General features: G+C 39.0%; 2 protein-coding genes and 1 pseudogene across 6 annotated transcripts in view; 1 reads left to right on the plus strand and 2 right to left on the minus strand.

Moving 5' to 3' along the window:
• LOC117240133 (angiotensin-converting enzyme) overlaps positions 1-15,343 on the plus strand; it is a 55,549-nt gene that overhangs the window by 11,399 nt on the left and 28,807 nt on the right. For all 5 annotated transcript variants that reach the window (XM_033506011.1, XM_033506010.1, XM_033506007.1 and 2 more), the window contains exons 3-10: positions 22-180; positions 1,180-1,276; positions 2,628-2,771; positions 2,976-3,167; positions 3,513-3,610; positions 4,180-4,349; positions 4,676-4,800; positions 6,091-6,433. In XM_033506011.1, coding sequence (XP_033361902.1) covers positions 22-180; positions 1,180-1,276; positions 2,628-2,771; positions 2,976-3,167; positions 3,513-3,610; positions 4,180-4,349; positions 4,676-4,800; positions 6,091-6,433 — 1,328 coding nt within the window. The remainder of the gene's footprint in view (positions 1-21; positions 181-1,179; positions 1,277-2,627; positions 2,772-2,975; positions 3,168-3,512; positions 3,611-4,179; positions 4,350-4,675; positions 4,801-6,090; positions 6,434-15,343) is intronic.
• LOC117240135 (skin secretory protein xP2-like) lies at positions 7,753-9,587 on the minus strand. The gene is made up of 2 exons (XM_033506012.1): positions 9,298-9,587; positions 7,753-9,049 (listed from the first exon to the last, which is right to left on the minus strand). The coding sequence occupies exons 1-2, from the start codon at positions 9,307-9,309 to the stop codon at positions 7,892-7,894; spliced, it is 1,170 nt and encodes a 389-aa protein (XP_033361903.1). The 5' UTR covers positions 9,310-9,587; the 3' UTR covers positions 7,753-7,891.
• LOC117240263 lies at positions 12,004-15,039 on the minus strand (annotated as a pseudogene).

The raw sequence follows: 15,343 nt of genomic DNA on the forward strand, positions 1-15,343 counted from the left end.
AATAGAAATATTTCTTCGCAGCTGGAAGCTCAGAGAATATACGCAGACTTTCAAAATCGAGCCTGGTTCTTGATTTCGAAGATCGATAAGGATAACATTAGAGATCCCGTAGTCAGAAGACGTCTCAGATATTTATCTGTGGTTGGACCATCGGCGTTACCACCGGATCAATTGGACAGAGTAAATAACTACTTAATATGTACTGCTAATCCCATCAAGGCCCAATTTTTGTTTAGCGTAATAATTGTTTAGCGTATGGTTTTGTAATTTGAAAAATTTGTTTTGTAAAGAAGATATAATACACAAAAGTTTGAGGCTAGTTTCACCGTAAACAAATTATACTTATCATTTATATAGTTTGCGTTAAAATTGCACAACTTACAAACCTATTTGTACAATAACACATTAAAATATAACGTTTCATATACGCGATATCACGCGTGAAAGAATTAACCAGATTGTGTTACTCGACGTAACTTCATTTTACTAACTAGTTTCCCATACAAGAAACATTAATAATACGCAAACAAAAAATAAAACAGTTGCTCCCTCGTAATCGATTCAATTCACGCTAAAGGAAGGCGTTCAACTATCGTGCAAGAAAGGAAACCCAAAGCAATAAACGAAAAACAAGCAAATCTATTCTATCACGCACTTCCTTTCGTCGCATAACAGGCTCGGTCAAAGAAATAGGAAGTATCTGTCCATAATAGATTACATTTTCTAAAAATAAATGATTACGGAAACAAGACGGAACGAAAAATAAGCTACAGGACGTTCTATCCATCGAGACACAGGAAATAACGTCTCCTCAATTTTTTTTCTCTCGCTTTCCTCTCTAAAGTTTTCTCTCTATTACTTTTCTCTCTTCTTTTATTCCTCTCTTCTTTTTAGTGAATTACAACCTTCTTGTTTCCTCCATTTCGTATCGAGAATTTTGAAGAATTCTCTGTTACTTCTGATGAATCGAAATAGCTTCATTCATCAGTACATTTTCCGATTATCATTTTTAATCAATAGAATAAATCAAAGCTTAGTCTTTCTTGTATTTTAAACAAAAGATCGAATAAACCGAAACGTATTTTTTTTATTATATATTAAAATCTTTTGCTCATAATTCGCGATAGTTAAGCTTCCACATGGAGCTCTTCTCATGCCTATTGTTCCCTTTTTTTTCAGTACAATAGCGTGATCAACGATATGCTGGCAGTGTATAACGATGCTAGCATTTGCGCTTACAACGATCCCTTCCGGTGCGGGCTGCGGCTATATCCAGGTAATGAATAACATCTGAGAACTCGAGAGTCGTCCGAATCGGGGGAAAATAGATGGCGATACGATTTTCACGGCTTGCAGCCAGCGAAATTTCCACGGTATGCGTAAGCGGCCACTGTTACGCGCAAGAAAGTGCCTCTCTAATCGTAAAACGGCTAAACGATGAATATTTCAACATACTACATCGAGGCGGCATCACAAAGAGATTCGCAGAGGGTTTCATGAAAATTCATCGCGATTTAATTTGCAATTTTTTCTCTGCACGATACTCTTCTTTAATTTTCTTTGTTCTTCTTGGTTGAATTATTCATGTGAAGCTTTTCTAGAAATTTTCCTTTTCAGCAAGTAATTTTTTTATAGAAAATGTTTATATTGTCTGGCAAATCGTTTCTCTCCTTAAAGGATTAATAAATTAATTCATATCAGAGATCTCCCACAGAATCTACATATATTCTATAGATCTTCATACAGTGATGCACTTTAATTTTTTTTTCTTGTTGAATTACTTACGTCCTTCCTTTAAATTTTCTCTTTTTCTAGCGGAAGCCATTTTCATGCAGCTTTCGTATCGACGGAAAGTGCAATTTCCTATAGAATGTGCCAATGATGTTTGAAAGGTCTCTCAAAGGATTAATAAATTAATTTATATCTGGGATCTTGTAGAAACGATTTCTTCTCGCGTTACATGATTAAGAAATATGTTTTTCAAGCGTCTAGTTATACTAAATGACGCCTCGTAAACCGCACGAGGCAATCAACGCCCAAAGAGCAATGTATTTAGAAACACGGAAGTTTACGATCCTCCTTGCGATTCTACTTGCTTCGCGGTTCATTTACTCGATCAGGATTCAGTCTGTAACAACGAGCGTGCGCGTAACACGCGGAAAGAGAAAAATGCGTAATAGTTCTTAAGTCTCCAACGATTTCATCGGCAAGCGCTCTGTCGTTCAGCCAATCGTTTTATAGAACTTCCCCATAGTTTTAGAAAATCGTTGCTCGTGTAAAATTGCTGTTTAATGACGAATACGTAACACGATCCTATTAAAAGATAACTGCAAGCTTATGAATAAGACCGCGAAGCTGGATCTCGTTCGTCATTTGCATTAAAATTATGCAGATCAACTCCATCTTACATTTCTTTAACCATTGCGGTAATCAGCTTTGCATGGAGCTTAGATCACATGTGTTGCAACAAACCATCAGAATCGAATCTGTCACACGATCATCGTGAAAGCTACTCGAGGTGAAAATCGTAATCGAACAGAGAGACGCTTCTATAAATAGACGGTTTACTTATTCATCGTCGGATAAAGATGCTTGGCCGTTTATTCTGAAATAATGTTGTTTCGCAGATATATCGCAGATCATGGCGAAAAGCCGCAATTGGGACGAGTTGCAGTATGTCTGGGCAGAATGGAGAAGACGAAGTGGGATGAGGATCAAGGACCTCTATCAACAACTCGTCACGTTAAACAATGAAGCTGCTAGATTGAATAGTATGTTCGAAAATAAACGCTACTTTTAACTTTTTTAAAGTTGAATTTCCTAGCTTGTAAGGAAAATTGTTTTTCTTTTTTTAAGCGTAGTAGAATACATTTTTTCGGATAGGTTTTGCACTAAAATTTAGAAGCTGAACGCGAAGAATTAAAGATATCCGGCAGAAATAATCGGTAACTATAAAAGAATGTATCGCTGCGCAGATTTCACTGATGCAGCCGAATATTGGATGTTCCCCTATGAATCTCCAAACCTACAACAAGACATCGATGAAGTATGGGAAATGATACGTCCTCTTTACGAAGAATTACACGCGTACGTTCGAAGAAAATTGAGGGACCTGTATGGACCTGAAAAGATCGGCACTCATGCTCCTCTTCCAGCTCATATTCTTGGTACTAACATGGTTTTTAATACATTCAATATCAATGTATTTTGACAACGTTGTTCCTAATTAGGTTAGCTTTTGTAGTTATGACTTACACCTTGACAAATTCACGGCCCTGGTCGTGAAATATTCTCTTTTTATCGAATTCTTAAATCAATAATATTTTTGTATAATTAATTTTTCAAACTAAACTGATTTCTTTCGTTGAAAAAACATCCGTTTGTAAGCGATAACTATTAACAATACAAATATCTACCAACGTTTGAATTATTGATATCTTGAATGAATTAATGCTATTATAAAACCCCGCGTAAGGTGTGCAGGTATTTTAAAATATAACGAAAATTAACAGGTAATATTTGGGCACAATCGTGGACCAACATCATCGATATCACGGTACCGTATCCAGGGAAAAATTATCTGGACGTGACGCAGGAAATGCAGGCCCAGGTAAAAGTTACACATTACGTAATTCTTATCAGAAGAATTAAGTTGGACAAGCTAATGAATTCAGTCCAGACCGACCATTGTTTCCTAGTAGAATCGAAAGTAACCTGTTACGATTCGAAAGCGACGGTGAAGTAAGTGAAGATTCGAGAAATGCAATGTTTCGCTCACCTATTTCCATTGGAATTCTCTGTTCCTTTTTCTCTGTTGTCTTCATTGTTCGTTACGTAATACATGAAACTTTGAAACCTTCAGTCATTGATTACGCACGAAAAATATTGAATTCGCCCTCTTACAAATAATACCACAGGATTCAATGTTTTAAATTTCACGACTGAGTCTTGTTTATGCTTCGAATATCCGATTACAATCGTTCTTACTATTTCTTGCGTTTATCCATTTTCAATTATGCCGAAAGACTTTCACACTGCGTGTTTACATGAATTTATGTTTTATGTGAGATAAGGTTCCGTAGGAACACATTCATTGAAACTAATTAGTTGTAATTAGCTCTCGTATCATGTTTTGGTTAGTCGGAATTGAAATTGAAATTGTTTTGGCAATTGATTTAGGGTTACACGCCTATCGAGATGTTCAGGATTGCGGAGGAATTTTATCTGTCCCTCAACCTGAGCGCCATGCCTCCTGAATTCTGGGCTGGTAGCATAATCGCGGACCCTGGAAATCGACCTTTAATTTGCCAGGCTTCTGCTTGGGACTTTTGCAATCGTTTAGATTACAGGTAACTTCATCGAGTTTTATGCTTATAAAAAGACTACGAATGTTTATATATGTGAACATTTATATTTTGCAGATAATCAACAATTAGATAAATTAAATAAATCAACAATTAGATTAGTTATGTTTAAAAACGACTAAAATATTAAAACTTAAATGAAAGAATATTTTATTTTTCAATTGCAATAATATGCACGTTATTTAGAGAATTCTATTTCAATCATTTATACACATCACTGTATATATTTGCGTGTTTACGCTTGTTATAAAATAAATATCCGCAATCTAATTATAAAAAACAGATTAGCTAATTAATTTCATTTTTTTCAGAATCAAGATGTGTACTAAGGTTACCATGAAAGATCTAATCACAGTACATCACGAAATGGCTCACATTCAATACTTCTTACGTTACAGCGGATTGGCTCGAGAATTCAGAGACGGCGCCAATCCAGGTAACGTAGATGTTTCCTTTTAAACTTGCAAATCAGTTATTTTTTATGTTGCGAAGTAAAATCAACATTTTTAAAAAGTCCATCGCGAACTACTGAAAGAAGGTAATCAAACGTACAGACTTACTTTCCTTCCTTTCGCAAAGATCTTTCAAACGATCGAATATCGACCACCCGGAAATCGTGCGTCATTAAATGAAATACAAGCGTTTCGATGTTCTGAAAATGGAACAAACGAGGAATACACACGATAGTGAAGCCTATAAAAACGGACGGTAGGTTCATGAACGAGAAACGATGGAACAACACGCGATAGCACGATGGACATAAGTCGCTGTCGTTACATAAGTCTGGTCCGCTCCTCGACTTCCGGTAGGCGGTCCACTCGGAACTTTTACGGCTAATAGCGCGAAAGCGAGAGCGAGAACGATACGGTCGAGGCGGATTCGCGCGAGTACCGGCCCGGTGTGTCCGAATGGATGTGCGAGTACTCTCTAATCCGTACGCCAGATCGTTAAAATATTTTTATTATGGTATAATCGCGCTTTCACCGTTCCGCCAGTCGGTCGTTCGCCTAACCGCCGACTAGATACTATGAAAATAAATCTTGAACGATGCCTGTGACCTTGCGGAGTCGCTTTATGGGGCCTGGAAAGTCGGTTGGAATAACCGGACTATGTTAAGTGGATAGATATTATGGAAAATTTGACGGTCACGGGCAATTCCTGAAATAGATTTAGGATAGAGTAAAATAGGCTATTTCGAGTCGGTCAGATATTTGAGTCGAGTCAAAGAAATTTTTCAGTAATCTTGTAATTTATCAAACTTGGTTATGAAACATTCTTAATCAATCTACATTTGAGATTATTTGACTTGTTAGTAGCAGCGTGATGAATAGTAAAACGTATCGTATACTTACATTGACAACTCGATAACCATCATTTTCTATGAGGATATGATAACTTGTACTGATAAAAAGGAAATAACTTTGTTCAATATTAATACTTTCAGTTGTAATTTGAAGCTTAGATGACTCAAATAATCCTATCTCTGTAGTTTAATGAGAAAATTACTAATGATCGACTGGAAAGCCAGATAAAATCCTGCTCACAGGATAAAATTGTTATTGAGCTGTAAGAAAGTTACGATTCAATAAGAACAATCTCTCGTCGTTCATCGTTGAGGAGTGAAAGAGACTGGAAGATACTTACTGGTTGACAATTTGTCTGTCTAATGCACCTGTCGCTTTCCCTCATGGTTATCGCTAGAAGCAAAACGTGCTTGTTTATACAGGATTCCACGAAACAGTGGGTGAAGCCGTTGCCCTCAGTGTCGCCACTCCTCGTCATCTACAAACCCTCGGTTTGGGTACCAAGTTTATCGATGAACCTACAGCGGATATTAATTACCTGTTCTCTTTGGCGATGGACAAATTGGTGATATTGCCATTCAGCATTGCGATGGAGAGATGGCGGTGGGACATCTTCCGCGGTTACATCACTAAGGAAGACTACAATTGTCATTGGCATCGATTGATGGAACAGTACGCTGGAATCAAGCCGCCTGTTTTGAGAACTGAGGATGACTTCGATCCTGGCGCCAAATATCACATTCCTGCGAACATCCCTTACATTCGGTAAGTTTTTAATTTTTGAGTTTCTAAGATCGAGTTACTGGAGTCCCGCCAAGTTTAAAGCGACAACGCACACCGTGCATTGACAAGGTATCTAATAATATAATATTAATTCCTTTTAGTTTCTCCATTGGAAGTTTTTTATTGTTGGAGAGAAATACGAATATCGTGGAATTTTATCAAATTTTATTCGAAATCAACGAAATATACAGATATATCGATAATATTATCAGAGTATCAGTGATCTCTTCTGGTGGCTCCCGATAAATCTAATCACCGAACTCCATGATCCATACCTCATACTACAATAAGAGTCAAATATCTCAAACGTAATAATATTTTATCAACGAAACGCGCAAGTACATCGACGCCAATTAGATTTCTCCTTTTATGAAAACCATAAGGAGCGATTTCACTTCTGATCATTCTTAATTCATTGCCAACTGCGTTTCGTCTCGTAGTATCATCGATACATTGGGAGAAAGAGGCTTTCTCCGTGTTAACGATCCTCTGCAAAGGAGCACGTGGTTTTGTTTAAACAGTTATTGAAACTTTTCGGCTCGTCCATCGGCATCGTTACGTATGCATGTTCGATGAAAGTTTCTCTTACTTCGACCACGGCCAGCTTAATTGTTGGCCAGTTTTTTGTTGCGTTAATCATCAGATCGCTTCCGTGTTAACGCATTCGCGAGCAATCGTTCTTGCCCACCGACCGGTTACTTTCCAACTTTTCCAGGAACCATTTGTTACGGACGTAACGTTGCGTTACCGCGCATCGCGAAAGTCGATTCGGTGATGCTATCGCATTTTCCGAGTTGGACGCTCTCCTTAAGAAGGAAAAGGCAGTTACGAAACCGCCGAATAAAAATGTAATTAACGGCCTTGATTCAATTCAGAATTACTTTTTGGCGAATGTTTGAGAAATTTTGAAACGGATTCTCATAGAATTTGTTTAACTTTTATGGTATTTTGGAGATTTGGTTAGGAGACGAAGCAACCAATAGAAAGAAATTCAATTTTTGTTCTTTGGTTTTATTAGAAAGAAGCGAAAGACATGGTATATGGGCGTCCGACGAGCTGAGCTCAAATCAGTCACTCTGCCGACGGACGCCGCGTGAATCTTTATACAATACATCGTACATGTACAATTTGTGTATTCTTAGGTACTCAGGTATCAAAGGATATCAAAACACTAGGATCTAAATAGAATGAATCACTGGCTGAAGAACGCTTTCTCCCAAAAACTAGCGTCCACTTCGCAACTCATTCTTTCTATAAATCGTTCTTCAACCCAGCGAAAATCATTATTTTTTGAGAAATAATTAAAATAAATATCCCCTCGTCGCGTCGAAAATGAATTCTAAGGAATTTCCAAAAGGGGGAAATCAAGGCGACGCGACAATTTTGGCGGTCGAGCCGATATTACCAGGTATCAATGGCGACCTTTCGATCTTAATTCTTCTAATGCCCTCCATAACTAGACTCATAGCCACCACCAGATTCATAACCTCCAGATTCGTAACCTCCAGATTCGTAACCTCCAGACTCATAACCTCCTCCGTGGCTGTGCACTGACACAGGTACAGGTACCTTAACTGGATAGGGCACAGGTTTGGCGACAGGCACTGGTACTGGCTTCGTAACTTGAACTGCTACTGGTCGTTCGACTGGTACTTTAACCGCGTAGGGTACAGGCTTTTCAACAGGAACCGGCACATGTTTCTCCACTGGGTATGGCGCTGGTATGGGTACCTTAACTTCGACAGGTACTGGCTTTTCTACGGGAACTCCGACTGGTCTCTCTACGGGTACCTTGACTGGATAAGGTACAGCCTTCTCGACAGGCACTGGTACCGGCTTCTCAACCGGAACTGGGTACGGTTTCGAGATGTGAACGGGATAAGGTCGGTCAATAGGTATATTCACAGGGTACGGTACAGGTTTGTCAACAGGGAATGGCTGGGGAACGTGTTCCACGACTTTCACGGGGTATGGTACAGGCTTCTCGACGGGGTACGGCTGTGGTACAGGTACCTTCACGGGGTAAGGTACATTCTTCTCCACTGGATACGGTTGTGGCACGTAAACTTTGTACGGTACTGGTCTTTCTACGGGTATTTGGACAGGATACGGTATCTTCTTCTCCACGGGATAGGGTTGTGGAATATGGACTGGTACTTTGACCAGAACCTTTACTGGTACCGGAATCTTCTTTTCCACTGGGTACGGTTGTGGCACGGGGACCTTGACTGGGTATGGTATTTCTTTCTCTACTGGATAGTGGACCTTCTTCTCGACCGGATAGGGTACCTTCACGCTCTTTACGATCGTGACTTCCTTTACTTTGCCACCTTCGTCGTAGCCACCACCATAGCCTCCACCAGAACCACCGCCGTAGCCACCACCATAGTCACCTCCTTCGTATCCACCGCCATGGCCTCCCGACAGAGCGATCTCATGACCTCCACCGTAGTCACCGCCTTCGATGCCTCCCTCGAGATGACTGAGTCCTCGTTTCTCTTGCTTCTTTTCTACGTTAGATTCTTGAGCTGCCACGTTCTTCGTGGTTTCCTTCTCGCACACCGCTGTGGCCAGTAGGCCAAACAATATCGTAGGAATCTGAAATAAAATAGTTACTCCTATCCTATCTCTTTCATAAATTTTGTGTTCGAAACAGTTCGAAACTTTATCATATCGTATAAATAGAATCGTCTAGAAGAATTAAAAAATTTCAAAGTTATCCGCCTTTAAAGGATTCTATTCAAGTATTTTATTCGATGTTGCTTCGCTTTTAAAGGACTCTATGTTATAATTCTGTTCAACGTTGATTCTCTGGTTCTCAAGGATAGTTGATTGTCGGTACTCACCAAAAATTTCATGTCTTACAGGCACTCCGATATCTGGGCGAAGTCCAGACTTTACTGGATACTTCCCCCCAAGATGCCACCGACTTTATAGTCCGCTTTCCCCCGACCATGGATCGATCGCGAGCCCCCCTGTTCGCGCTACGTTCGCGGAAAAGTGAAACACACGCGTGTGGCGCGCGAGCGAGCGACCGGCCGCTTGTTCGACGCGCGCGACGTTATAGCATTTTTTCAAATCTCAACCGGCCGCAACTTTGCTTCCATAACCCGTTGCACTGGCGTAGCTACGACCACGGATTCTCTTCCAGGGTGAAAGGAAACGCTCACTGCGCGGAAGACGTACGAGTGTTTATCAAGTTCCCCTCCTGCCTCGATTCGCGCCTCTATCTCTAAATCGATCGATTACATCGAAACGATACCGAGTTTAACGTAGATTGCAACTGTATTTGCATCTTACACAGACTATCACAGAGAATCAACAGTAGGAAAATACGTGAAACCAGTGGTGCAAATATGGTAGAGATTATAGAGACGATCGACGACACATTAGGGAGGAATACGATAACTAACTGACATATTTGCTGAATTTTATCGTACAAAGAGAATGTTCACGGTAGACTGATCAGAATCCTAAATGCAGTTTGCCTAACAGTTCTGTTAGATTTCCTTGTTTTTCCTTGGTTTTCATCATCGATTGATTTCCATTAAGACGAACCCGCAGCAAGTAATTCAGCTTCTCTTTTTACGGAAAATTTCAACGATTGTCAAGTATACTTACTTATCGTTAGTTTTGACCCGAATGCTGGTACCTGAGAATTTCACAGTTAAATCTAGAAATTAGATATTTGAGGAAAATTGGAGCTTTAGGATGTAAATCGTGTTTTGGAAGATATACAACGCCACTTATTGTTGACAACCTTTGCTGTAATAATTGTATTAACCACGTAATTCTAAAAGCTCGCCTATTCTAAAAGATCTTGTTATTTTACGCCAGTGGACTGGCGAATTCATATTTAGTCCAATGCTCCTCTCTTTCTCCTTCTCTCTGTCATACTTCAAAGTTTCTCGCCAAGGCGATTGCCCCCTCTGTTTCCGGTCCCCGTAAGAGGACGCGCGACATTTCCATCACCTGTTGTAGATCCTCTGGTCTGCGGCGAAATCCTCTTTCGTCGAACGAAGAGAGCGTGAGGAAGGAAGAAGGCTCGCGGTGGGAGAATTAACAAAAAAATGAAAAGCGATGGTGGAGGGAGCACCGAACATACGGAACGTATGACGGGTGGGATCCACAGATATACCTACGGTTCGTGTCGGTAGCGGATAAAGCTACGTCCGACTCGAGAGATCGATCGTGTAGATCCTGAGCTCGCTGCAACGCGATCGCCTCGATAAACGATAATCACGTTACGCTTGGAGAGAGTAAGACGAGAGAGTCTTACCGAATTCTATTCGTTTCCGTAACGTATACTACCGAACATTTCGTATGTTATAATATAATATTATACGTTCTCGCATATAATTCGTTGGTCATTTGGTAAACGTAAATTGAAAATGTATACGCTGTACGGTTACGAAATGGAGGAAGTCAAACCACACATTTTGTATTTGCTGTATGCTAGACTGTTAATCCTAAAACTGGAAAGGTAATGATTGGAATATTTAGATGGAAAACTATACGCGCCGTTGCTTTTTAATCGCCAGTTTACATAGTAATTGTGCGGCCTTAAAAGTAAAATAGCATGAGGGAGAAGTAATAAATACCAAGGAATAAATACGGTGATATCATTGATAGATCAGATGAAACATTTGCTGATTTTTGATGCGTGAAAGTATCGTGAGTTTCTAAATTACCATCATCAATTAAAGATATATGAATTATACATCGTTATTGACGTCTAGGAATATTTTACTACAGCCGGAAGTTAAATTACTGGATTTAAGAGAAGAGTTAAACACGATCTTATATTACTCGATCATTAGGTAATTTCTTCGTGATAATCATTACTTTTCGCGAAGTGGCAGTTTAGATAGTAATTTTACAAGTTCAGAAGATTGATCTAAACTTTAATTTAATACATAAAAATATGAATTCAGAAAAGAATGATTTTTAATCCTTTGTAATTGAAATTTTATGAGTACTTCCCCCAAAAAAATCTACTCTTGAGGAACAGAACAGTTCGAGAAATATGCATATCGATTGAAGCGTTAACGAGTTTTCCGTGAGAAACTCACGTAATTGCAGTCATGCGTTTAATTATTCGCGAGAAATTAATCTAATGGAAGAGAAACACGCGAAGACCGATAAGAAAACAAGGTCTCCAGAGTGTATAGTATTAGAAGCAAATTTATTTACATTAAACAGAAAATCAACTTATAAATGAGAATTATTTCTAAAAATAAGAATCCTGAACATCTTTGCTTTTGGAGAATCAACGATGCTGGAAATCAGTCAAAATATACATTTTACATTACACGAAACAACTAGAAGATCGTTACTATGAACAGTTTTATTGAATTAAACAGCATTAAAATATGTACATTTTTCCTTGCATGGTATACATTTGAATTCTTTAAGTAATGTTAGTAAAATTTGATAAATTAAATATTTCCTCAAAAAGCGATTCAATTTCAGTGATTATCAATTCAATTCAAGTGATTATCAAAGAGGATAATCTTTATACAGTGTAAAACGTTACCTTAATAAATAGAAAAATCAAAGTGACACGAAAAACGATCCTCTATTTGTTTTAAACAATATATAATAATACATACGATCCTTGTCATCCCTAACTTATCACTCATCACAAATCCAATACACCCGATCTACAATTCGATCTTCTACTGTCTCGATCGAATATTTCTCTTCTTACGTCCATCATTAGCTTCTATATTCTTCTCATCTTCTCCTCGGTCCTTCCGTCCATGAGAACTACCTTGGTCCCAATCAAGATTCACTGGTACTGGCACTTGAACCCAATAAGGGAATGGTTTCTCTACTGGTACTGGTACCGGCTTTGTCACATACACTTTGTACGGTCTGTCCACCGGTACTTTGATCGCTACTGGATAAGGTTTCTTTACCTCCACTTTAATTGGTCTCTCCACAGTATACGGTTTTGGCACTGGTACCTTTATCGGTATCAGTACCGGTCTTTCCACAGATACAGGGAAAGGTGCATCGACTGGTACCTTAACCTCAACAGGATACGGTTTGGCCACAGGCACTGGATACGGTTTAGCGACCTCCACAGGGTACGGTTTCGGTATTGGGACTGGATAAGGTCGATTTACGACGACCTTGACTGGTACTGGTACCTTCTTCTCCACTTCGTAGGGTTGTGGTATCTTAACTGGTACTTTGACCTCGTAGGGCACTGTCTTATCGACGGTGTACGGCTGTGGTACCGGCACCTTTACCTCCACCGGTATCTTTTTCTCGACGGTGTACGGCTGGGGAACTGGAATTTCCACTTTGTACGGTACCGGCCGATCCACCTTCACTCCGTATGGTACCTTTTTCTCCACTGTGTACGGCTCCGGTACCTCGACAGGTACATTTACGAACACTTTGACAGGGTATGGTACCTTTTTCTCAATTGTGTAAGGGTGTGGTACCGGCACCTTCACCTCGTAAGGTATATGTTTATACACAGAATATGGTACTTTTTTCTCTACAGTTACAGGTACTGGAATCTTCTTCTCAACTGTTAGCACTTTTGGCCTTTCCCAAGCTGAAACCTCTTGCAGAGACAAATCGCTCCTTGGAAATCTTTTCCAACCTTCGTTTCTGATTCTACTTGGCCATTCTTTAAACGACTTTGATCTGAATCCTCTGGAGTACACCCAGTCCTCCGTGTCGTCCTCTGGTTCTCCTTCGTCTTCTAAAGACGAGGAATGACTCTCGTAAGTGAACTCCTCGCGATAAGGAACTTTTCGCGTGTTGGAGTAAGATTCCCGAATTTTCTTTGATTCAGTGGTGACATTTCCGCTTTCCAACGCTTTTTCCACTGCTCTTTCGGCTGCCCTTTCCGCAGCCTTTTCTACCGCGAGCTCCGCTGCCCTTTCAAGATCCTCTTTTCGGGTGGCGGAACAAGTTAGGATGATAGAGAAGCATAATAACGCGACGATGCTTTGCTGCTGTGTAGAAATTCCATAATTATTAGTTGAAAACGTTGAATTTTTATGGAATACGAGAAAGAGTAAAACATTTTTAAAACATTTTTAAAACGTATTTTTGGAAAATGTTGTCGAATCAAGGTGTATCATTGTTTTATACAAGATGAGTAGGAGATTCGATGGATACATCGATTTCCATGAAAAAAGTATCAAAATAATTGGAATTTAGTATTTTCTAGTACTACTTGCAATTGAAATGTCGATTAAAATTTCAAAAAAGAAATAAAATGATATAGTTCACCTTTGATCCGTTACAATATTCGCGAAAGGAGGAAAAGGAAGAATCTACTTAGTGAAACTCAAAGGTTGAAAATTCGAAATACCAACCAGTCGTCCCATGATTTTTCCTAGCCGCGGAGATAGATCAAGGTGCACTGAATCCAAACGAATGCTGCTCCAGTATTATTTATACACGGTGGACAACTTTCGCCTGTTCGACCAGCTAAATCTTTATAGACTTCGCGATATCCAGCTTGTGACAATTATCCCCTGTTAAACGGTCACTGTTTTTCATGGGAATGGTCCAGCGGAAACGTACAGGCATTTATTATTCGACTCGTAAAACTGTTTTATTCTCCGAGAAATAATTTTAGAACAGTTTTGCCGGATATTATTTTCACGGAAGCAATTACGATCGAAGGGAAGAATTTTCTATAACCAATCGCTTGAATACCTTTTTAATTACTCACAGATACTTAAATTGTAATCGAATAAGCGTGAAATTTCTATCTTTTAATTTTTAATTGTATAATTAAACGTAAAAATTTGTGATGTCAACTAGAATTCGAACTAGCATTAGAAAATATTCATATTTTCAGAACGTAACATATAAATCTGCTGCATCGATTTTCTAAAATTTTTTCTAATAAATATTTTCATCTTTGTCGATGTATCATTGCATATCACGTTGAAGATGAGAATTTTCTTTTACATATACGATATGATTTTTCAATATATACGCGTATATAAAACATATATTTCTTTAGAATTCATTGCAGCAGCTATAAATCGTTAAAAATTGGACATTTGATCGGTTTCAAAAATACCAGGAATCTTTCAATCATTCGATATATTTCTTTGAGTAACGTATCAGAAATAGTTATTTCCCATGTCAGTAAATTATTCAACGGCGTTATCTAAAACGATTTAAACTTTCCGACACCTGATCCTAAATTTAAAAAATTTTAAAGTGGGAAGAAAATAGCAAATTTACACAACTTCAAAAACCATGAAAATCTATTTACGATGCACCAACGCAAAGGTTCTAGTTCATTAATCTGATGAAAAGCTCGCCAGGAAGGCAACGCTATTTGCTTTCGTCGGATGAAAGCGAATGACCACTTTCTATAAGCAATCGTAAAACTACGCGAACCCTGAACTACTACGAAGCCACGTTTTTCTATTCTCTGGAGCGAACGTTCCAGAATTTCTACCGCGGAACTCGCTACAAACAAAAATTGCAACTATAGTAATCTATCATTTGTTATTAGTCGTCCCTTTCGTAATATTCCATTTGTACGCTCAGTCAGCCTCCTCGCATCCTTAAGTTTCCTTCTTACCGTAGATCTTCATCGATCACACGAGCCATTGAGTTTCTCGTGTCTGGAACAAGTGAAACGAAAACCGGTATAAAAGTTCTTCGTGGCGATCTTGCCATTTTAAATCGCGCCGCTTTCTTCCTCTAGCTCGACAATCAGATTAAATATATTCTCTGGTTCGCAACTTTGCGTGTCTTACGTTGAAAAATTTTCCAATCAAACAGATTCTTAGCTAAACAGGAAACGTAGAAAGTTTGGACGAAAGTCACGAAACTTGATTCTGTTGTCCCCGAATTGAATTACTGAAATTGAGACGAGCGTACTACGATTACAATTAT

The sequence above is a fragment of the Bombus vosnesenskii genome, unplaced genomic scaffold, assembly GCF_011952255.1.
Source record: "Bombus vosnesenskii isolate JDL3184/JDL3185 unplaced genomic scaffold, Bvos_JDL3184-5_v1.1 scf7180000014579, whole genome shotgun sequence".
NCBI lineage: Eukaryota > Metazoa > Arthropoda > Insecta > Hymenoptera > Apidae > Bombus > Bombus vosnesenskii.